The sequence below is a fragment of the Neltuma alba genome, unplaced genomic scaffold (genome assembly GCF_004799145.2).
Source record: "Neltuma alba isolate B1F8T4 unplaced genomic scaffold, ASM479914v2 tig00011962_pilon, whole genome shotgun sequence".
NCBI classification, from domain to species: domain Eukaryota; kingdom Viridiplantae; phylum Streptophyta; class Magnoliopsida; order Fabales; family Fabaceae; genus Neltuma; species Neltuma alba.
This window is the reverse complement of record NW_021636540.1, coordinates 458,142-481,982: the sequence shown is the minus strand read 5'-3', so window position 1 is coordinate 481,982 and position 23,841 is coordinate 458,142. Positions and strand designations below refer to the sequence as shown.

Here is a 23,841-nt window from a genome sequence, read left to right as displayed (position 1 = left end):
TTGACAAGGAATTAGATATGGGCTTTATAGGGTGCATGGATGGGCTGGATTTAAAAACTGTCACATTATCCATAGTCTTATTTTCTTACATTCAAAACTTTATTCATAATTTACTTTTGATAAAAACCTTCAGTTGCCAGTTGCATCCTTGCCGACTCACTCGCCGATGACTCTACTGCTCGACGCCTCGAGGCTCGAGCGTTGCTTTCACGCAGATCGGTTTCATAAATTCTTCGGACATCTGTGACACCGGCGAACACGTTGCTCCTTTATCTCTCGGAGCTTCGCTTTGGAAAAAACGAGACAAAGGGGAGCCGCGGCCAAGTTATATTTGTGGCGGACAACTTTGGACTTCTCTTCTGTAGTTTTTGCATTTCTTCAGGTACTGCTAATTTTTTTTCTTTCTTTTTCTTGTCGAAGATGATCAATATGTTACTTGCAAGAACATTGAACCGGGTCTAGCAAATTTCGGTTTCGTAGCGTTGTAAAATAGATTTGCCAGTTCAAGTACTTGCCTTTAAGTTTTGACTGTCTCATGGGGCATTATACGGGACCTGAACTTTAGTTCTGATGCCTTTCTGGAATACCCGATGCAAGAAAACATTTGACGATATATAATTTCGCTTTTTAGCCTCTTTTAATCTGGTTATGAACATGAACCCCACTTCGGGTACAGGCAGGAGATATCTCACCGTAATAAAAATTTTCATTTTTTGTTCTGAGTGACGCTTGGGGTTACGCGTTATTGGCTGTGGGCAGTCTCGATCGGTTACATGAATATGCCTGTGTCTCTTTCTTTAATGCTCTCACAAGGTAAAATTTGGTAGTCTTAGCCGGTCAAATTTCCCGGTATAAAGAAGATAAGATCATTGGCTTAGATACAATCTGTACCTTCTACTATGTGTTTTCCTTTATTCATTTCACCAAGCCTTCTGCTTTCTCTTGAAGTCCGGATAAGAAGGAATTATTTGCTGTACTTTCTTAGTAGGTGTACCGGCGCCACTTCATTCTCCATTGCATCACTGCGAGACAAAAACTAATGGAGTCTACTCCGGAATCGTTTCTGTTAATTTGTAAATCCTTAGTTCTAATTGAAATTTCTTCTTCTCATACCTTCAAGTTCTCCAGTTACATTTCCTGCTTATAAACAGTCTGATATTCAGCCCAATTAACTGCCGTGTTTCTTTTGTCAGAGAAAGAGGAAAGAGAGTAATTAGTTTCATGTTCGGCGATGTGAGTGACTGAGTGTATTTTCCTTTGACTTTAATTCTACAATGTTGTCAAAGTCCTTTTCTGGTGTAGACTTTGTGCCAGATAATATCAAAACTTATCATATCACTGGTGCTAACTTAATTAAAACTTATCATGTCACTGGTGCTAATTTAATTAACTTCTGCAGATTTGCATTTTCGGAAGTTCCTGTGGTGGGTTTTAGCTATATCAAGAACCTGGATAAAATGATGCGTGGTGAGTGTTATTATTAATTATTTACGTTTATCTGAAGCTCTCTGGTTGGCAGTCCTTACTAGCATCAGGATTGTCTGAAAGTGCATTCTGAAATGCATTTTATGTCCATTCTTTCACTCAGATAAAGCCTCGTAAAGGTTGAAAATCATCATATTTGAAGGAATTGAATAAAAGTCCTTATTTTTTTTGAAGAGAAGGACGATCACTTAAATTGTCTATGATAAGTTCATCAGATAACAGGCTATTCTTCTGGAATTTAATTGTGCATTTCATGAGTATCTGTTTGTGCTTGATTCAAAATTTTTATAGCTAATTTGATCTTTTGAAGTCTGTGGACAAGTTTCTTAATATGAATTTTGCTCGTCTTACAAGTTTATAGGTGTGTGGTGTGGAGTTCCATAATGCATGCCACAGCAGAGTGAGCAAGCATAACTTTCGATCCGTTCGTGTTGGTGTGAACACTTGCCAATTTTTTATCCGACTCCTATGACTGGGAGAAGGGAATGCAGTATCGGGCTGTTTTAAAAGTTTATTTAAAGTTCTTTTGTACTAAAAGTTTATTTGAAGTTCTTTTGTGCTACTTTAGAACTGACGTGGAATTTTGTGTGAACCGTGAAGCTTCTACCGCTAAGGGTCACACATGACTACTTTCAATTGCATGACCTGAAAATGATCAATATGACAATCTATTACTCAGTAATTCTATTTTTGAAAAGATGCTTCTTAATCTATTTATCTTGGGTCAATATAATTATTACAATTTACATGACTCCTCCTGCTAATTGACTGTCTACGACGATGAATTCATCAGATAAGAACGAGAACACTTGTATGGAGGATGTGTCAGCCGAAACATCTCATTCTGAATCTGATAAGAAAGAAGCCATGAAAAATACTAATTCAGGAAATGTGGAGGCAAAGGGAGCTGATCAGAAAGACGGAGAAAAGGGGGCAGAAGGGAGAACTTCTGAAGAGCTTGATGCAGCTGCCGAAGTTAACATGGAGGCGTCCATTACACCTGATGATGTTATAAGGGCTGGGGGATTTGGTGCTAGAGATGATATCAGTAGCTTCCTGCCTGTTGCAAGTGATTCTACCGACTTTGAAGCTTCAATTCGCGATGCACGAGATTATGAAGAACCCCAGGGGAATATAAGTAGACCAGGCCTCGGTTGGATTGAATCAACAAAGGGAAAATAATCGTTCTTTCGCTGTTGTTTGCACAAGGGTTTCTAACTTTTTGTTGTTTTTAACCTTGTCCTAATTTGTACGCGTTTTAGTTAAACCTTGTCCATGTTAGGATATTCTAGCTAGTATATTAGCTTGTGCTTGGTTTGACTTATGGAGTTGAGTCGTTGAGATGCTGGATTCTAACACTGTTTTCCCCCTTTTCCCCTTTTGCGGAACCACGGCAACTTTTCCCTCCATTCTCACGTTTCATGTAAAACATCACATATTTTTCTCCTCTAAAATATTGCAAATTTGTATCATCCTAATGCCCCCTTTTCCCCGGGGGGCCATTGTTCCATCTTCTCACCAAATTTAATGGCCCTGGGCTATGGCCATCTATGAGATTAACTGAATTTTACAGGGTAAATTTATAATGTTCTGCAGGCATGGGTTTCATTGCTGGTATTTTGTTAGTGGCAACGTTGGATGCTTGTTTGAACAACATTAAAAGTGTTTAAAAAATATTTTTATACAAATCGAGATAAAATTTATTTCACGTGCTTCCTTCTTACATTGTAAAATTATTTTTAAAAAACTAATTTAAATACTCACTAATAGGCTAGTAATACAAGTATTCTTTCTATTCTTAATGTAAGATTTAATTATTGAGTTGATCTTATTTAAATATAAGATCTATTTCTTATATTTATTAATTTTTTCTAAATCACTCCTCAGCTCTAAATATAAGGGTGGTATAAGGGTCTTATAATTAGAACGGAAGGGTACTTTATTAATCTTCCTCAATTATAATCAAGTACAAAAATAAAAAAAATACTAAGAAATATGATTTTGGTGTTATACAAAAAATGTTACATTTTTTATAATTTACTAATTTAATTTTTTTAATCTAATCAAATTAGTTAAATAAATATTATATTACATGAAAATATCTTAGATAACCAAGACACTGGAGTTTGCGGGATGCTTGTACGAATTCGATGGTTAGCCATGCGCAGGTTTTAATTTAAACCCCTTTGGATTAGAAAAGTTCGTTTTTTGTTTCTCTAGCTTGTAAGCATGCCACTAATATTTTGAGATGACTTCATTATCATACTAGCAAAAGTTGATTAGTCTCAAAAAGGTTTTGATTAATTATTAACTTCTGAGAAGCATATAAAATATTAATATTAATTATAAACAAATTTACAGCATGACATTCTTAACAGGAAGTTGAGATTGCGTTTTCAAAGATTCTGTGCCCTGGGGCGAGAAGTGCGAGTGGGTCATACGCTAACTTTCTTTGGAAGAATGCTTCCCATCTAGACCCAAAGTGGGCTTGCCATTCATCTTTGGTGGTGTAGTGGGGAAGATATTGCTTCGCTCCTAAACGAGCACTGGTACAGAATTCTACGATCCGTTTATTTTGGTTCAGTAGGTTTTCCAAGCTGTCTTTGCCTACAGAATTTGGGACTGCAGAGGGCAGGAATGCTACTACGTAGAAAACATCTTCCTCTGGTGTAACCAAAGAGGTTTTACCGTTCCACCTACGAGGAGAAAGAGAGAGAGAGATTATAAGTGGGGCTTGTTAATTTAGTGTTTGATTACAGTAAAGTTAAAGCTAGTACCTTGTTTGGTTGACGGGGTAAATGAGAATGGGACCATTACTTGAATCTGTAAGGATTTTGCCAAACACCTCTTGATTGAAGTCGTGAATTTTGCTCCTCGGAATGAAAAGATTCAGCCAAGGATGGGGAACATCCCATAATCCCTTTGCTCTCAACTTCATTTCAGAAGCATGGACCCTATCCAGGAACTCCACGTAAGAAACTTCTGTCAGGAAGATTGTGGAGGGAATATAACTCAGTTCTGACAAAAGATGCTCGACGCTCTGCATTTGAACGAGTGAAAAAAAAAAAAAAAAGATGAGATTTTTCTTCAGCGGAGACAGCGAATTTTTTCCCGCAGCTACAATTAATGTTGTTTGCTAGGCATGGCTGACTCACCTGATTCATGGCTTCAGATTCTTCTGGGTTGAAGTATTTTGCCATTTCCAGACAATAAAAGGTCCTTCCATCTGAATCGAATTGGCTGACTTGAAGTGGCTCTTTCAGACTGAAGGAAGATCTCCAGCTATTGAGGATGCCGGTTCTATTTATGATCACGAATCCTTCAATATAATCAAATGTGTTTTCAATTGATATTAAATACTCTTGATCCCTGGCGAACACGGAGAAATCTGAATACAGCGCTCTAATCCATTTCACCTGCATAAATAGATATTAATTATTGGGATGCGTGCTTAATTTTTCTTCAGTTCTGAGGACGTAAAGGGGTGTGTTTATATATATGCTCACCATCTTTGGTGCTGGTTCAAGAGAAATACGAGCCTTGGTGATTATGCCAAATTGGCCAAGCCCTCCCAGGACCCCGTAAAATAAGTCTGCGTTTTGGGTTTCTGAGCAGGTCACCACCTCTCCTTTTCCTACAACATAAATATGTATGTTACCCACACCACATAAATGTCAAAAGTTCCAACTCATATCATTGCCCCACAATCTTCACTCGGTCTATTTTGAAAACAGGTTATAGAAACAGTCACGATTGCCATTCAACAGAGAAAGATTACGGAAACTCTCTTCCCTCTTTTTCTATGAAGTGATTGATAGGGTAACAAAAATGAGCCATTCCAAAGCCACATGCTACAGCTCGTTTAGGATCTCAAAGGGACAGTGCAATTCGAAGTTTACTCAGCAAACCCGCTAACTCGAAATCTTTCTATAAAGGATTGTTCACCGATTAGGAATGGTTCGAAAACATTGCCCGGGGAAACCAATGGGTGTAGGATGAAACCTCTCTTTCAAATACGGTGTTGGTCAGGCCTAGACGTACTAGAAAATCACATTAGGTGGGGAAGGGAAGAGATTTTGGGTCGAACGATACATACCTGTGACGACTTCCAGCTGGAACACGTTATTAATCTGGGGTCCATGGCGGAAAGCTTGGCCACTTATTCCGGCATTGGACAGGGTTCCACCAACAGTAAGGTGAAGGTAATCAGTCCAAGATTTCGGAGCCAACCCATGTTTCAATGTCTCATGCAGTATGTTTATCCACAGCTCTCCCCCTGAAACTTCCACATACGGCAACCCGACAAGCCCTCGTCTGATGTACTTCACTTGCATTGTTTCTGGTTCTCGCAGGGACTCCATGTTAATGACCAAGCCTTGATGTGCTTGTGCCTGGCCCTGAATTGAATGGCCATGGCCTCTGGCGGCGATTTTGAAGCCAGAGGCAGAGCCCATCTCGGAGACGAGCTTGATGATGAGTGAAATATCAGAGACAGTGTTCGGATTGAGAACTGCGAGTGGAGGAAAATGGTAAATGTTGCCGAAGTCTCTGGCAGCTACCTGTTCAAAAGGATGGCTATATAAGGCGATGGAGCCATCAAGAGGCAGTGTTTGGAGGGAGAAGAAGATCTCAGAGGGAGGAAGTATGAGAGAGTTGTTAACGGAGTAGCACACGGTGGTGGCTTCGTGGAGTGTAAGTGAACTGAGGAGGACGACGAGGATGAAGAGTTGAACAGAAGATGCTGAGAGAGACACCATTTTTTATTTTCGGATGTGAGGAAGGGCTGAGTTGAATGATTTTATGAGAGGCAGAACAGAGGAGGAGGGGGAGAGTGGCAGGAGGAGGGGACAAGCAGAAAGCGTGATAGAACTGAGAAGGGAATTCGAAGGCGAGTGTTTGAGCAGCATGGTCACGCTCAAGGCTCCTTTTATAGACAAAATCTCATGCTTCGTCGGGTCTGTTTCGCAAATTTCTTTTGAAATTATTATAATACTTTTTATTATTAATATAAAATAGTTGACTAATTTAAATTAATTAAAAAAAATTTAAATAGTTATGTGTAATAAATAGATATTGTCTTTCCTAAAATATCATTTATTAATCAAATATAGTTACTAGAACTACTATTATTACAATAACTGCCTTTAAAAAAAAATAGATAGACATAAGAGACAAAATAGATTGAAATCTTATATTTAGAATTAAAATAAAAGTCAAACAAGCTCATATATTAAGTATTAAAGGCAGTACATTAGTCCTAATATTTACATAAAGTTAAAATAAAGGATGAATGTTTTGATGGGATCTAGGGTTAGTCTACGGTGCTTCCTTTTTTTTATATTACTTCTTATCTTTAATATAAGAACTCGTTTAACTCTTATTTTAATCCTAAATATAAGACTCTAATTCACTTTATTTGTCATATTTATCTTTTTTTTTTAAAAAATAGTTTTTGTAATAATAATAGTTATAACCAATATATTTGATTAGTAAGGATATCTTAAAAATGACAACATTTATTTATTACAAATAACTAATTTAACTAATTTTTTAATCTACTCACATTATTCAATTCGTTTTTATATTAACCACCAGATGTGGTATATTTTAAGCAAAGCCTGATCAAGAGTTAGTGGTGTATATAGTAACTTGAGACATGAATCGACGAGAAATTAAAGACAAATGGGGAAATGAGATTTATTGGTGGCAAACATAAAAAGATATTTTAAAAATAAAATTCAAAATCAACAAGTATGCAACCAATGTAGTTAAAGCCGGATCGTAACTGGTTGACTAGAATCATGGTTGGACTGATCTCGATTAAAATAACATTTTTAAAATAATATAATGAAAAAACAAATAACTTCGATAATATTCATCCCTATATTATCATGTATACATGCCCAAATATATCTTGTAATACACGTTCACATCAATCTTATACGTGCATTCTCGCTCAACCTAAATAATACTTCTATGATAGTTATAAGTATAAGATTCATTTTATAATGTAAATTCGGTATAATAACGCAAGTACCTTTGGAGGATCCAAACCTTAGTTTATCAAATTATAAGACATTAGCTTATTCCGCTAGACTAAATCTTGCTAGATAATAAGTAATACTTATTATCTATTACAAATCGTTGAAATTATCAACTAACTTTAAAAAATGGAGAAAAAGCTCAAAACCATGTAGGGATTGGGGGGGGGGGGGAAGAGAGAGGGGAAAGCAGGTTCTAATCGGTTCGCTTTTCCTCCCAATTTTGGCAACCGCTCAAACTGGACCGCAGGCTACATATTGCCAGTCGGTGATCTGGCTGGTTCTAGCAATCATGCATGGAGCTCATTTGTCAAATTTGAAAGTAAGCACGCCTAACTTAACTAATCCATAAATTATAATTTATAAATAGTAATTTGTTAATTAGAAATGTTAAAAATATATTAATAATCATGGCAGCAAACAAGGCTGATGACATAAATATGTAAATGGAAAATCACAAGATAGGGTTTGAACTAGCAAGTTATTAGACCATTCAGAGGAGAAAGTATCGAAAGGGTCATACCATGCGTTAGGTGATTTTATTCAGTTCTCAAAGTTCATCTAGCCAAAAAGGGGGCCAAAAAACATCCGGCCTTGTGTTTTCAAAAAAGAATTAAGTAGTAAATTTATTTCTTCACCCTCTTCATTTATATCCGATAATTACCCTTAATTATTTCAATTTTTTAAAATCCACGAGTTCCCGCGTCACAAAAACGCAGTTTGACGTATAATTTGGAACAGATTATAAATATGTTTTAAATTAGGTCAATCTTCATGCATGCAAATTAGTCTCACTAATTCACTGTTTGATGAAAAATATGGTTGATTATATAAATTTTATATCATATATTGATATTAATTAAACACGCTAAGAAATAAAATTAAGATTGTGCACTGCACTGATGTATAAAGTTGATAATTAAATTACAATATTCGTGAATTATATATGAATGGTATGATTCATTAGAAAATGGTCTTTATCTTTATATTAGTTTTGATTATGATGATAAAATTTTTAAAAGAAACTATATGGAAAGACTTCCTCAAGATTAGCAACCGTATCGATCGCGAATTAGACACTATATACAGGTAGCAGTCTAGAAGATATTAGATGCATAAGTAATGCAAGAAAAGAAAGGTTTGGCTATAGATCCACCGCCTCATTAAGGTAGTGTGATCATCAGATGGGGAGAGCTCAATTTTTTTTTTTTTTAAGTTTTCGATCGAGTTGTAAATTAGGGTTTTTTAAGCACCAGAGGCGTCAATTTCAAAATAATCAATGAATTGACTGAATAGTGGGAAATGATGAGACGCATCCAAAAGATTCAAAACGTGTGGTAAGTAAAATCTTAACCACAATATCCAGTATCCCAGCATAAAACAATTAGCAGCTAGCTAGCAAGTGGTAGAGAGAGAGAGGGGTGGGGATTAATTAAAAGATGATATATGTAATGGGGAGAGAGAAGGAGGTGATTGATTGTAATTGGTGAGCTTGGTATACTTGAGATGAGATAGTATTAGTAGGTAGGGACGCCGCAAATGGGAATGAAATTAGTTGAAGACAATAAGATTGAGGTTATAATAAGGAGCAAATTAAAGATTGAATGGTATGTATCAGTGAGGGCGCATGCACATGGGAAGGATATTGGGTCCTTTAATTTTGGGACCATTTGACCTTTACGATCTCAAGGGGTGCCTTCCTATACCTAGCTATCCCATCCCACTACGCTTTCATCTTTAGAAACTCTTTTATCTCAATCTTTCTGGTCCTTCCGGCCCCTACCGTAAGCAGCCTGCTCTTTCAGTTTAGTGACAACCGAACTCTCCTTCTCGGGTCCCATCCCCCCGAACAACTCTCTCTCTCTCTCTCTCTCTCTCTCTCTCTCTCGCTTACTTTTCTTTAGTTTCACACTCACATTAATATATTATATATTGCATTTCCATTTTACATGGCTCAGACAACATCATGCTGCGGTTTGAACTATTTTTGTTTTGCAACTTGCGTAGAGCTTCTGACTCCTCCCGCGCACGCAGTACGTACAGGTATAAGTGTTGGACGCTAGGATTGAAATAGACACAGATAGGTATATTGAAGAGGGGAAGGAAGTAGGACACATATGCAGATAGATTGAATGGCTGCTTTGGAGCTAAAAAGAGATAATTCTGGTGGGTAAGGAAAATGTGGTGTTTTTGGTCTGAAATGCTGAGCAGTCACAGGGAAGTGACTGACAAAAAAGGTTGGAGAAGAGGGGATCATGAAGGGACGCTGCACGTGATCGTCACGCTGGTGTGGCCATTGTCCTAAGCCTGTGAAGAAGTAGTGGGGAAACCTATACCTACCAGATAGCCGTGAATATATATATATATATATATATATAAAACACATACGTACGTACTGATGAATAGTAACTCACACAACAATACACACTACTCTTCACGTACGCGCAACCCATCTTCCCCACATCACATTCGCCCTACTACTTAAATGGGTATTTTAATAAAATTAAGATGTGATGTCGAGCTCGAGAATCACAGGGTCCAAGTATATTTTTCCTCTGGAAGCTCGCTGGGCCCAACGCAAGTCATCAACTAAAGGGTAGCATTAATTTGTTGCGCAGGAAGGAATTGAAAGCTGAGTGATACCGAACAAAGGTGAACACTGACAGTGAAGAGAAGTGCGTGGCACTTCGAATCTGTTTAGTGGTGTTGGAAGTGTAGGGTCCTCTTGGGAGCTTAGAAACCTCGGCTTTTGTGCCCTTATCAAATAGATCCAGTACTTTGTTCTCTTTCATGATGATTCCAATTTTAATCAATAGTTAAAAATCAAAGAACAAGTGGACTAAAAGCCATCCAGCTACCCCTCGTTTGTGGGTTCAGCTGACGAAGAGGTCAGACACTCTCACCAAAAAGAGGGGGTTCGATCTTAGAAAGTGTCACTTTGTTGTGGCTCCAGTCGCGGCGCTGGGGGAGGCATTTTTGAAGCCAAGGCCTCAGCTCGTAACATGTGGTGATCCCCACGTGGAGCTCTCCCTGTCCCAGTAAAGCTACGGCACTGGATAGGGCTGGGGTCAAGGGTTAGTTGCTCTGTCTTTGGATCGTGGGTGAGCCCGACTCCTTTCTTAAAATTTTGTTTTTTCACCAAAAAAAAAAAAAGAAGCCATCCAGCTTATTTTCCAGTCTTCAGATTAGCTCAGATGCAAACGGGTTCATTACCATGCTTAGATTCTATCGTCTTCTGACTTTGTATCTGTGAGTGTGTACATGTTTCTATTTTACGAATCAAGTGGGTGAATCTTCCCGAGTTTTAGCTTTGCTTGATCAAACAAAACCAAACAATAATTACACTCTTATTTTGAGCCTACTCACGTTGTTGACACCCTCATATAATAATATGCTCTAAACAGACACACAATCTTCTTAATTAAAAGTAATAAATGCATTATCCTAAACAATTTTTAGTTATTCCCAAGCAACTAGATGCATGTATCATCCTACAATCATATAATAAGCTATATATATTACTCATCCGGTCCTAAATATAAGACCCTTATAATAATGGTTTTATATTTAGGACAGGAAAAGTATTGTCTATGGCCATAAGATTTAATAATATATAAAATACGTACATGATTATAAATTGCGGTATGATTAAATATTGCATATCTTATTAGTAAGTAATGTAATGCAAAAAATAAAATTTTTAATTTTTCGTATGAACGCACACACATATATATTTAATATGTTATTGGGATGCCTGAAAAGCTGCAAAAGCATGCAGGATAAACAAACAGAAGTTTCAAGAAGATAAGGGAAGGCTCTATTAATTAAGAAACATAGTGATGAATTAGTCATGTCTTTTGATTCCTAAAACCCAAATTAAACCACCTGGGCAAATCCTGGCCGAGAACATACACGTATTGCTTTATTGCACATATATGAGCCTCTAACAATGCAAATTATACAAGGAACCATTGAAAGTTGTTGCCACTATTCCCTACTTTGATGAGCAAAACATGTGCCCTGCTTGAAAATGAGGAGGTAGGAGCGTTTCCATTTAATTTGCATTCTGCCCCTTTCAGCTTATCGTGTTTTGTCTTAACTTTATTTAACATTCACTTGTTTAAGTTATTGATGCCAATGATAGCTTCTTTTTCCACTGGAGAAAATTATTCATTTCTTGTCCTCTTACGGCACACATTCCTACATATAATATATATGTCTATATGTTCTTCACAATTGCAATTTGCAAAGGAGCTATAATTGGATTTTTTTGTACGGTACTTTGTGAGCATGGTGGCTTATATTTTATAGTTTCTCCTCCTCCAAATACTTTTATGTTTATCAGTAATCCTCTCTGGTTTAATGGCCGGGAAACTATGGGCAATATTGCTGTCTCTCCCCAAAAAAATCATAAAAGGATGATGATTGATTACTAACTATACACTATTTATAGTCTCAACCCTTTTTATATTATTTATTTTTCTCAGGCCAGTGCCACAATTAATCATGAAGTATATTTAATTTTGCCGAAGAAAAAGTGAAATTTTGGTGGTCACCAACAAAATTAACGATTGTGCCCGACCAAAAAATTATCTTATAATAAACCTCATTTTGTTTTGCTGCCCAACCAGGGAGGAACAAGATAAAATCTTTCCAGGGAGCATCATTTGGTCTCGAAGTCCTAAACTTGATCAAATATTTTATGAAATTCGTAGCCAACCATTGAACATTAATTTAATCAAGCACTGACCTTTTCCTCTCCCACACAAGAAACTAGCAACAATCAGACATAAAAAGAACAAGTTAGGCCGGGGAAATTACAAGTTGCTAACCATTTTTCAAAGCATAAATGGTCCGCTTGCTGGATTAAAATAATACTTAGTATATAGTAAGGTATAATTGAGAGATCAACATCAAATTAGAAGGGGACAAGTATATTCACTTGCAAGAAAATTTGATGCGTGGGACACTTTTTTCCAATTAAGGTATGAGAAGAATTGTAGACAGCCAATGACTGGATGGCAAGTGTGTGTGACGAAAGAAGAAATATATATGCACCATAAGTATATTGCAGTCCTCGTCATCATCATTAAAACAAAACATATATCCTGTGGCAAAGGGATTGAAGGACAAAGGCCAAACTTAGGGGAGGCTATACGAGTAGCTAGTGTACATATTCTTATCATCATGTTCCCTCTGTTAAATTCCACTCTCATCCATCAAGTCTCATCAGGGTCTTTCACAGTCTGCTTCATTTTTGTGGCATGGTACAGAAAATTCAAAAGGACGGGAAAATTAGTATCCTTTTTTACTGCATGCACAGCACAGATCGACACTAGCTAGGCAAGCCAAAAAGAAAGAAATGAAAAGAGAGAAGAATGAGAGGCATCATCAGAGAGAGTGCCAGCTAGCTTTATCTTCCACTAGCTGTACTAGCTTATATCACAGAGAAGTAGAGGTTATGTTTTAACCATAAATAACGGGTCAAGGACAAGGCTAGCTAGTTTTCTATAGCTAGGATATTTGAACACTGCACATAACGTGGGTTCTTTGATTTGTTAGCGCTTTACCTAAAGTAGAGCCATGTTGATTCTATCCGGAAGAACCCAAAAAAAAAAAAGGGTAGAATATAATAAGTTGAGTGGCCGATTAAGAAGCACTCCATTTATTCTTAAACAAGTCTATGTAAACGTATCAGTCTATAACACACACACATATATATCACGGTTAATAGATGATATTTTTGCAACCAATTAAGAAGATAAATATAAAAGCCGTTGGGTAAAATATTTAAGGAGATAATGATGCACAAAACACACGTACCCATACGTATATCAAATTTCGAAATAACTCAATTAAAATGTACACTTTAAATAAATTTCATGCCAGATTGTCAGAAAATGTTGTGAACGTCTTTCATCAATCATTACTCAGCCTTTTTTCCCAGGAAATAAACTGATCGTGAAAATCAGTTTTGTTTACTTTGCAGTATAGTATTAATTTTGAAAGCAAGGTCGTTCTTCATACATTATTTGTGCAACTGACGATGTTAGTATTATAGTATATATGGTTGGTAGAAGTTCATAATACATGCACATTATTTATCTATTTATTTATTTAACAAAGGGAGGCCATTAACGCTTATTACTATCTCATCATTATCGGGAACACTACAAAGCGGTTAACATCATCATTAGTTGACTAATAATAAGCATGTCCATTTGCATTGTTTAATTCTATATATGTCTTCAGATATATTAAAAATTTTAAACGGGGGAGCATTCATTATTTAATCCAACTAACTCGCAGAATGGATCACTCTAATCCTGCATGATATATCCAACCAAAAACCGAGCTAAGTGTGAGAATTAAGAAATACGATCAATATAATGATATATAAATATAAACTTTTACCATGAATTTCTAAGTAATGACAAAAATTCAGCAACGGGTCAATTTTGAACAAATTAAACCACCACTACAGAAACTTGCGAGTTTTGATAGCTTTCCTTTGTGTCAGCAAACAAAAATCAGTACTGCGTACAGTGACTCCTTTTGACAAATGGTGTAGGGTTTTTGAAAGTTTATTGCATATAGTGGAGATTCAATTTATCCTTCCACAAAAATAAATAATTAAATAATAAATATTCTCTGGTCAATGGCTAATTAATTTAAGTGGAACAAGTTAATTGTCATCTCCAAATGATAACCCCATACACTATATAATCGATCATTTCCTTTTGGAAAGTCTTTTATGCTTTGTGTGTGAGATGAACTTTTAACAATACATAGTGGTCACACGTGGGGTGATAGAAAATGATGGTGGAGATAGCGGAGAAGCAGGGAACGGATGGGGCTGATTTAACTTGCTTCCATCTTTCTAAGGATATAACATAGCATGTGAATTATAGAGCTCACACATTTAGTGTATTAGTATGTTCTTTTCACACACACCGTCCTTTGACGATGATCATGTGCAATCACGCTTCTACCGTACTAGAATAATGCCTTTTGGAAATTTGTTATTGACCTTATATATTTAGCTAGGTCTCTTCTGGATCTGGTTCACCATATCTTAGCCAGTTGGGGGGGGGGGTTCTCTGCAACATGCATTTCATTTTCTCTTGCAATTAACTCTCACAGACCAGTGGGGCGAAAGCAACGTCAACTTGATTATATCAGACTAAATCTATCAGACGTCTTACTTTCCACCAACCAATATAATTCTAGTAGCATTTGCTTGGCAAATATAGCTCGTTAGTAGGGGATGCATGAGCAGACAATATATTTTTGTGGATTATTGATTCCACTATAGATGAAGCAGAAGCAAGAGAAGAGAAAGAAGAATGGGTCGACCAAAATGTCAAGCAAAAGTACTTTTTTTTTTTGTTGAAATAATGATTCTAGATGACTGGAGCCATTAAGTTGCTGAACCCAAACCAAACTGTCTCCCTCTGAGAAAAATGTACCGATGCAGATTCTGAGAAATTTTGTTGGATGTTGAAATCACAATGAGTTGCCACATCAGTTGGATAGTGTAGGCATGTGCTATGGCTATAGGGAGAAATCAAGTTGGTTAGGTAACAGACCCCATGACTTACGAGTTGAAAAGAGTTACGAGAGATTTGAAAAACTTGAAAGTTACAAGCACAGACGCCCACAGGAGGGGGCCATGGGCGCCATCACGCTTAAATGGGCGAAAACTCCTGTCCAGAGACTGATATAATGAATGCTAAAGATGGTCCTTTTGGACCCCCAAAACACAGATACTGTGACAGCGAAATATTAAAGTGTGATCTTAGAACTACCATTTGAACATTAATGCTCTTCACACATATATATGACCAAAAAAAATGCTTATATATCTGCTCTCGAGTACGCTTGCCTGCCAAAAAGCTTAGGGTTTGATCTCTCTCTTTCAATCACTTTCACCATAGCTGTATATATAGTGATGATGCCTCAACTCACTCCTCCCTGTATTAATCACGTACTTGATAGCGACCTCCATACCATTCCCCGTCTAACTCCAATGTCCCCACTTACGAACCGCATCAATCCAACACGATAGTCATAGCTTTTCAACCGTAATTTACAGAATATGAGGTAAATATGTGAAATAATTTTTGTTTCAATTTATGTAAAACATATTTATAAGTGATTTTAATTGTGATGTCAAGTAGGATCATATATATTTACTAAATAATTATTCTGATTTAATTCTACCACAGGAATTTGCAACATCCACCGTCTCTGTCTCTCTACTTAGATCAGACTAATGTATGTTTGTCTTTTATTTAATTTCTCTGGCTATAACTGTCCATGGGATTTTATATTATTTCTTTGTCACTTGTATACCCTGGGAAGTGTGCGTCTAGATATATATAAACTTTTGTAAAGGAAGTTTTTCGTCAGTGAGCTTGAGGACAATATATATATATGTATATATATTTGGAAGCAATACATATATGACAATGGCTAGCTTCTTTCATATCAGACATGCACAAGCTAAGTCCCCTCACTGAATGAGTCTAAACTCCAGAGAGCGAGCCACGTTTCAAGAGTATATAATGTATCACAACTGAATGAACTGATAAATGCGGCTTGAAAGCAACATTTCCATGGAGGTGAGATTTAGAGAATTTCTCCTTTTTGGAGCCATAAATTGACTAGTTTCAGTCATCAAATAAATTACATTCACAAGTTTGGTCAGACTTATCAGACAAGTGTTACTATTTGGCTTTCTGTTGTGAATTAATCAATGCAAGTTCACCAGAATTTCTTTCGCCAGATGTTAGCAATATAGTTGATTATGGCAATGGAATATTACGAGTCTCATTAGTTTCAGATATTCTTGCATACACCAGCTTGTAGTGCCGATTTAGGCAAGATCTTATTTTTGCTCGACAAAGGTGGTCTAAATTTAAATTTTTATACTTAAATGAAGTTTCATCAATCATTAAAAATATCAGGATACACTGCCGACATAATTTAGATTCTGTCTAGCCCGCATGTAAGTAATTTGAACTAGTCTAACTTCAACCGTACGAAAGAATTCCATCATTGATTAGAAGATGTTTCAAAATGAGAGAGAAATTGTGCTTGCTTTTTTCAAAAAGTTGGGGAAGAAAATGGAGAAGATAAGGTTTAATTTCTATATTTGCTTGTGTCCACAAGACTCATATCACAAAGATGCTGGGGGTAAATATGAACATGTAGCTTGACAGCCACTCTAGACTTCAGTTATAGTTAGGCTCCATCGTGAGATTCCCTTTTAGAACTCAGCATGGTTATGTGTCATTTGAATCTTTCCCTTCAATTATGTGTTGTTTGAGTTTAATTTGTCCTTTTTTTACGCAATATATCATCATTAGAGTGCTTTAATGTTTAGTAGCATAATAAGTTTTGGGAAAAATAATTATTCATTAATCTTTTTATTTCAAAAGCGTCCTGCATTAATTGTCAGTTAATTAAGAGTTGATGTTCTATGAAGGGTACTTTTGAAAATTCGTTTTTTAAAAAATTAATATTTCTAACTGTATTTAAAAAAAATTTCTTGGTCTTCATAATTTGTTCCAAAACATCCTATAAATTAAAACAGAGGGAATGCATGATTAAACATTATAACGTAAAAGAATCTTCCAATAAAATCAGAAAAGGTTAGTAAAACTCTATGTGAATAAAAGTTTCAGAATTAATTAAGATGCAGAAAATATTGATAGAGTTTTAAGATATTGTTATTTAGTTTTCAATGATATAAAAATAAAAAAAATATGCCTTTACAATTCAACATCTGACTAAGCAAAAGATCACAGCTGAAGATAAAGATGAGTAATGAAGTGAGGGTACAATAAGAGTCGTGAAGGGAATGATGGAATGAGCTTTCCAGGAAAAGGAATGCAACACTAAAACTGGATATTAAATCTATGGATTCATATGCTTAATTGCGCACTTGGGGCAGTGCCGAGCATGACAAGACTTTGAAAAAGAGTAGAGAAAGAAGACTCCAAAACCTGCAGAAAGAAATTAATAAAACCTTCCTCTGCAATAACATGTCAATATTTTTTTGGTATAATTCAATGAATTCTTAATGTATTTTGGATTTAAAACTAATGTCTATGAGAAGTATCCCAACAGTGTGTTCCTCTAAATTTAAATCTGTATTTTTCTCTTCAAGGGATAATACCTTAAAAGAAAGAGAGAATAAATCCAAAGCTTAATTGTTTGAGTGGGCTATGGACGATGATATATCGAAGAGATAATGGCTTTTGAAAAGTCTTGTGCTGCAAAAATTGCTGTCATTCCATGAGCCCCCTCACAACCTAATCTGATCTGACCAAGTCTAAGCATGACAAGACCTACTCCTTGTATGTGTTTCACAAGGCGGGGCCACTCCAATTCCCCAGCGCTACAGTATTAATCAACACTCTCCATTACTAGTTTCTAATCTTCTAATTTTGACTAAAACCAACTACACTCGTTTTTAATAAATTGACATCCTGTAAGTCTATATCGAGACTTTATCTTACCCAAGAATTAATCAAGTGCAAGGAATAAATGACCATTAATTCTTGAGGAAAAAATCTAATCGAACAAGTACATGTCAAATCACACACACTTGTTCCAACTAATTCATACATACCAATAAAATTAGTTTAAAATATTAAATTTGTCATAAAATTAAAGTGATCAATTATTTTCAATATTACCCTCATTAAGTACATTAAATTTTAGTGTTATGTCAATTTATATTCTCTCATTATCTAAGACCCTTGAAATATGGGCATAAATGAATAAAAGCATTATCAAATTGAAACTATCAAAGCTTTTTTCTTCTGGAAGGATTTCTATGACAAGGACAAGGATGAGAGGTGTACTGTATATGGGTACGTTATTCATAGTCTAGTGGTACCAAAACAGAAATAGCATTAATTAATCAAACAGACGTAAATACGTGGCTAAAATGGGAGTTAAGTGAACATGGACCCGTCGCTGGGGCAAGCCTTGAGCACATGAAGGAGATGGTTCTTCACACTCAACAACGTGGGATCCCCATCATCAACTTTTATTTTCATCCCAAAAAAGACGAGTTAGGCATACCAGCTTTAAGTTGTGTCATTTCAAAGCACGACACCTTAGAAACAATTCTTGACGTTGAGGGCAGCAGCAATATCTATCTTTCCCACCTTTAAAGGTCCTGCTTTTGTGACCAACCCAGCTCACTCTCACTCATCAGAGGCCTTGTTCAATACATATATGTATATTACACAACTATATATACTTACGTCCTTCACTGGGACTGTGGATATTTCATTTCTTTACTCAACACAACTCCTCATGATCATCCCCACTAAGTTTAAATTAATAATAGTTTTTTCAGACTTGTATTGGATGATGTCTTGATGATGGTGGATTTCTAACTAACTGATATTATTTCTGATCCAGGCCCCTAGAGAACATCAATAATTCACCTGACATTCATAATATATGTGGAGGGTAGAAATATTGTTCCTTTCAACACGCCCATGAATGGTTCTGGACTTTTATTTGCAGTTGAAGTCAAAACGATCCATATTTGTGCTCCTAATAATTATCAGCACCCGTATGTGACATTGTCAGAATTTATATGTAGGATAATATTTACCAATGTCTTAGTGAAAGTAATAATTATAAAAAAGGAAGCTTCGCGCAATAAGTCTTATATAACATCAAGATATTCGAAAGATTTTAAATATCTTTGAAATGAAAATGACAAGGAAAAAGTAATACGGGTGATCTGAATGAGTCTATCTTAATAACATGTAGGGGATAAGAAAATAAAAAATTGTTTTAATTGAGCAAAGCTCTTTGCCTTTACCAGGCATAACAAAGACATATACTACCCGTAGATTTTCCCACTCCCTTTCCATGTCTTACTGTTTTTTCTTTTTTCCGGTTGCGAAAGAGCCTTTAACTATCCAACACCATCAACCCGTCCTTATCCTTTTCAAACTGTCTTGGACCATTATCTTCCATGCTTAGTTTGTAGACTTTTATGAACGCATTTTCCATTTGGCGTTTGACTCGGGATGATACGTGCAATTTTCGTGTTCGCATCGTATGCTTGTCGACGACTTTCAGATATCAAGTAATTTCCACGTTATATTCTTGGAACGACGACAATCAAAATTCAAAATAGCCGTGTTTGGGCTTTGAAGGAAATCTTTCATGTGTATGTTAGATCGTGCTGCTTCTAATATCCCATCTTCGATCTGAGGTTATTTTCTGGTGTCACTTAGTTTACTAATGCCAAGTAAAACTTTTAAACTAGGTATTACCCCCCCCCCAAAAAAAAGAAAAGAAAAATACCCAAGCCGTCGAAGTTTCTATCAACTTGATTGATTGATTGATAGTCAAGGCGCCAAGTAATGTAACGACTCTTCTTTTATTCTCCTAAAATATATTAGTTTATTCAAATTTTAACATAAAAATTAAATTGAGCCAGTAAAAATTGTGATGGCAAGGTTCGTGAATCCCTGGCCGCAGGAAAAGACAGTCAATGTGGTTCAAACTTCAAAGTCCTCGTCGCTTTGACTCAGAGGCGAGGTATTAAACTTGGGTGGGTATTCTGCAGTTCAGCTCATAGAGGCATAGGGGAAGACTCGCTTATTCAAACACGTCCATGAATTTACAGCAAAATACTATGAATTATCAAGTGTCAATTCAATATCAATAGCATTTAGTTCCATCAGATGCATGTGCGATTTGGGGACAACTCGCCTTACCGCAATAATAGTTGCAACCTCTTACTAACAATATAGAAAGTCAAATTCTATTGCTTTAGCTGATTTATTAGATTAATTTAAAAGTCTTTTTCCAAATTACACTCCATAGTTCATATATAGATCTAACTAAAATTCAAGTTTACTTTTTTGGATTTAAAAATTAAATATCACTTTCTCTCTCTTCATTTAGAGGGGGAAAAAGATGTATTCCTGTAATGCAGATAATCTGCTCTGCAAAGAAGCTAATCATGATTCAGATCAAGTTTTCCTCTGCCCAGGCTGAGGTTCTGGCATTGAGTTGCTCCGTAAACGAAAACCTCTAAAATCTCACAATCAATTGAAGACAACTCCAACAAATGGATCAAGCAGAAAGTCAAAAACCAAGGCAACGTCAAGATGAAGATTCTGGGTAAGTAATGAAGCCAGAAGATCCATTCACTCGGTTTTGTCGTGCTTCCCACGCAAAACATTCAACAGTCAATTTCTGCAGCTGGCCTTGGCAGCCAAACAACAGTTTCCACAGCCACAAAGACCGGCACGCTTGGAGAATATTACACTCCATCAGAGAGATCCTTAAGGGAATGACTATAAAGGACAACGTCTGGATAATGTAATCAAAATTTCTAGTGAGCAATAGATCCCATGACTCGCCATCAACACGACAACACCCTCACCTGACTTACATTGGTAGCCAAAAGGACATTAAGCTTATTGTGCTCTTTAAAGAGTACTTAGAGTATTTAGTGAACGATGGTTCACTTAGGTATCGTAAACTCTGGCACTCTATTTTGGATGCTACCAATTACTCTGCCATAGAGAAAGAGGGGGAGGCTCTGTGAAAATAGCTGACGCAGAGGCTTGTTGGCCTTTGGCTGGAGTGCAGCGACGTCCCCTGCTAATGCAAGAGCTCATAATACAAACTTGGTTCAGCATGTGAAGGGAGGGACTCGTTAGAGGCCGGGCAAACCCATTGAAACTTATATCTTCTCCAAGATTGATGAAAAATCAGAAGAACCCTGAGTATCAGATACTTTGGGTATTCTTGCTACCAGGAAACATCATAAATAACTAGATCAACCTGAATTATAAGAACTGAAGGGGTGAGGCGTAGCTTATATCTTGGAAGCGTGCATTCAGAGGCAAAAAGTAGTCTTGATGCAGAAGCTTTTTTAAATCTTCAGTATTGAAATGACCAAGTGGTGAAGGTTTTACTGAAGCAAACCAAGTCCAATCTCATGAGTCAACAGCTTTATGTCCAACCCACACCAGAGAGTTACATTTTTTCCTTTTTAATTTCAACATATGCAATTGTGATGATTGAATCTCAGTATGCAATGACAACTTTAAAAAAAAAAAAAAAAGGATTATGTTCCATGTCATTCACGTTGCTCCATCAATCTAATGCAACAGTGAATTATTCATGCTAACTTATTCAATAAATTTCCATCATTCTGTTCCTATGATCTTGTATGGTTTCTAAGATCCAACATTTGTTCATCAATTCATGTTTTACTTTCTAGAATTCCTAACTCTCAAAGGTTAAATGCCTAATGGCCAACAACACTAACTCTCAAACAGCTTGGCATCCCTTCTATCTAAAACCAGCATTCACATGAGTTGATCATTCGTTATGCATAAACTTGACGGCAGCAAAGTAACTTCAAAGAAAGTTTCATTCATTGAGGATACAAGCAATATTTATGATTTATCTCCCACAATAGAGTCAAACTCTACTTGATCTTCTTTTCTTCTTTCACTTCTAAGAAAGGTTGGACTCCAGTGAAATTTGGTAAAATTGAGTGGTGAAAATTTCAGCCCTCACAAGATCTCGGGAATTTATACCATGTGTCTTTTATGCTGTTGCCACACCTTTCTCATTGTGGTGATATTGATACAAGGCCAACGGCTAAGCGCCGTTGCTTGCACATGAATAATCAGAGTCAAACAGAAAATGCCTGCATCCGACTATCACACTCTTAATTACAAGGTCTAAACTATGAGCTAACAGACAAAAGCCGTGAAGTAGTAGTCACTGTTTTGAGGATCAACACTCAGAAAACCAATTTCCAAAATTTAGCAAAGTGTACACCTTACAAATATAGAAAAATCAGAGATTAACGAATTCACAGACTGTATATTTGCCAATAATATGGACGAAAATATATATCCATATAATCCATATCCTTCGAAGAAAGGCTTATCTAAATATTTAATCTCCAGATACATATTCAAACTTTTAATTCCGATTTCAGACACATGAATGCATCTCAGACCAAATGAATTCAACAATGGAAGTAATTTCTCTCAGGTGAGCAATGAAGGAAAAATTCAAAAGCGAAGTAAGAAAACAGATGCGCACTCGTTGAGAAAGATGAGTCGGAAATGGGCGCCTCTGCAGCTGTAGGTTGTTATTAATGGCGGAGAAGCAGCTGTTGTAAAAGGCGGGGAAGCCTAGGAGCCTAGAGATAGGCACCGACATTGCGCAATCTTCGCTGATTCTGACTGACAAAATTCTTCAAGTTAAAAATCTGAAAATAATATACCTCTTTAATACTTCTTCCGCTAATACAAGATTTTATCTGATTTTTATTTTAGTCTTAAATAAGTAAATATAAGACTCTGATTTACTTTGTCTTTCATATTTATAAAATTTTTTCAAAATAATCCTTCTAATAATAGTAATTCTAGATAACAAACTTGATTAGTAAGGATATTTTAGAAAAAACAACATCTATTCATTACAAATAACTAACTTAACTAAGTTCTTTAATCTCTCCAAATTAGTCAATTGGGTCTTATAATTAGAATCAGAGGTAGTATTATCTTAATATAAAAGTTAGTTAATTAATTTTTAGAGGTTAAAAATTAGTTTAAATTAATTATCTAGAATAAATATGTGCTGTCTCTCTTAAAATATTTTTATTAATTAAGTGTATTGGTTAGAACTATGATTATTGCAAAGACTATTTAAAAAAAAATAAAAAAATAAATTGAGATTTTATGTATCTATGTGTAAATTTTCTTTTAAAAATTATATTTTGTAAGTCATATAAATAGTAAGAACAATTTTTAATTTCACATGAAATATGAAGCCACAGTTTGGTTGACTCAGTCATATTTAAGTCTATCTCTGCTGGCCAAAAAATATTTGATACCGTAATTTATAATGGGCACACAAAGAGCACTTGATGTGCATGTGAAACCAAGGATTCAGCAGCATGTCTCGGATGCAAAAGACGAGGTTCAAACATAAAATAGACCAAACGAGTTTGTCCTTCACTCTTCTAATACTACCTGTCCTTAATATAAGATCTTATTTAATTTTTATTTTAATCTTAAATATAAGATCCCAATCTACTTCGTCTATAATATTTATACATTTTTTCCTAAAGTGGTCTTTCTAATAATGGTAGTTTTAGTTAATATACTTGATTAGTAAGGATATTTTAAAAAAGACGACATATATTTATTATAAATAACTAATTTAACTAATTTTCTTAATCTTCTCAGATTACTCAACTAGTTTTTATAAAAGCAGTAGCAGTACATCGCAA

The 23,841-nt window shown here is 35.9% G+C and overlaps 2 protein-coding genes across 3 annotated transcripts; one reads left to right on the top strand and one right to left on the bottom strand.

The window, feature by feature from the left end:
* Window positions 1-147: 147 nt before the first annotated feature.
* Window positions 148-2,959, top strand: LOC114720052 (uncharacterized). Of its 2 annotated transcripts, XM_028905651.1 has the most exons (4): window positions 148-382; window positions 1,194-1,233; window positions 1,400-1,467; window positions 2,279-2,959. In XM_028905651.1, the coding sequence occupies exons 3-4, from the start codon at window positions 1,458-1,460 to the stop codon at window positions 2,665-2,667; spliced, it is 399 nt and encodes a 132-aa protein (XP_028761484.1). In that variant the 5' UTR covers window positions 148-382; window positions 1,194-1,233; window positions 1,400-1,457; the 3' UTR covers window positions 2,668-2,959. The 2 variants fall into 2 exon arrangements, with proteins under 2 accessions (XP_028761484.1, XP_028761482.1); XM_028905649.1 differs by lacking the exon at window positions 1,194-1,233.
* An 833-nt stretch (window positions 2,960-3,792) lies between these two features.
* On the bottom strand, window positions 3,793-6,337 carry LOC114720059 (cytokinin dehydrogenase 1-like). Its single transcript, XM_028905660.1, has 5 exons — window positions 5,582-6,337; window positions 4,992-5,119; window positions 4,641-4,901; window positions 4,263-4,525; window positions 3,793-4,181 (listed from the first exon to the last, which is right to left on the bottom strand). The coding sequence occupies exons 1-5, from the start codon at window positions 6,240-6,242 to the stop codon at window positions 3,857-3,859; spliced, it is 1,638 nt and encodes a 545-aa protein (XP_028761493.1). The 5' UTR covers window positions 6,243-6,337; the 3' UTR covers window positions 3,793-3,856.
* Between the last annotated feature and the right edge of the window lie 17,504 nt (window positions 6,338-23,841).

Excerpts from the sequence above, each read along its gene's own strand:
- LOC114720059 (XM_028905660.1), bottom strand. The coding sequence starts at position 6,242 with ATGGTGTCTCTCTCAGCATCTTCTGTTCAACTCTTCATCCTCGTCGTC. Across the intron at positions 5,120-5,581 it reads CCAGCTGGAAGTCGTCACAG|GAAAAGGAGAGGTGGTGACC; the intron begins GTATGTATCGTT and ends TTTATGTTGTAG. Across the intron at positions 4,902-4,991 it reads TTGAACCAGCACCAAAGATG|GTGAAATGGATTAGAGCGCT; the intron begins GTGAGCATATAT and ends CTATTTATGCAG.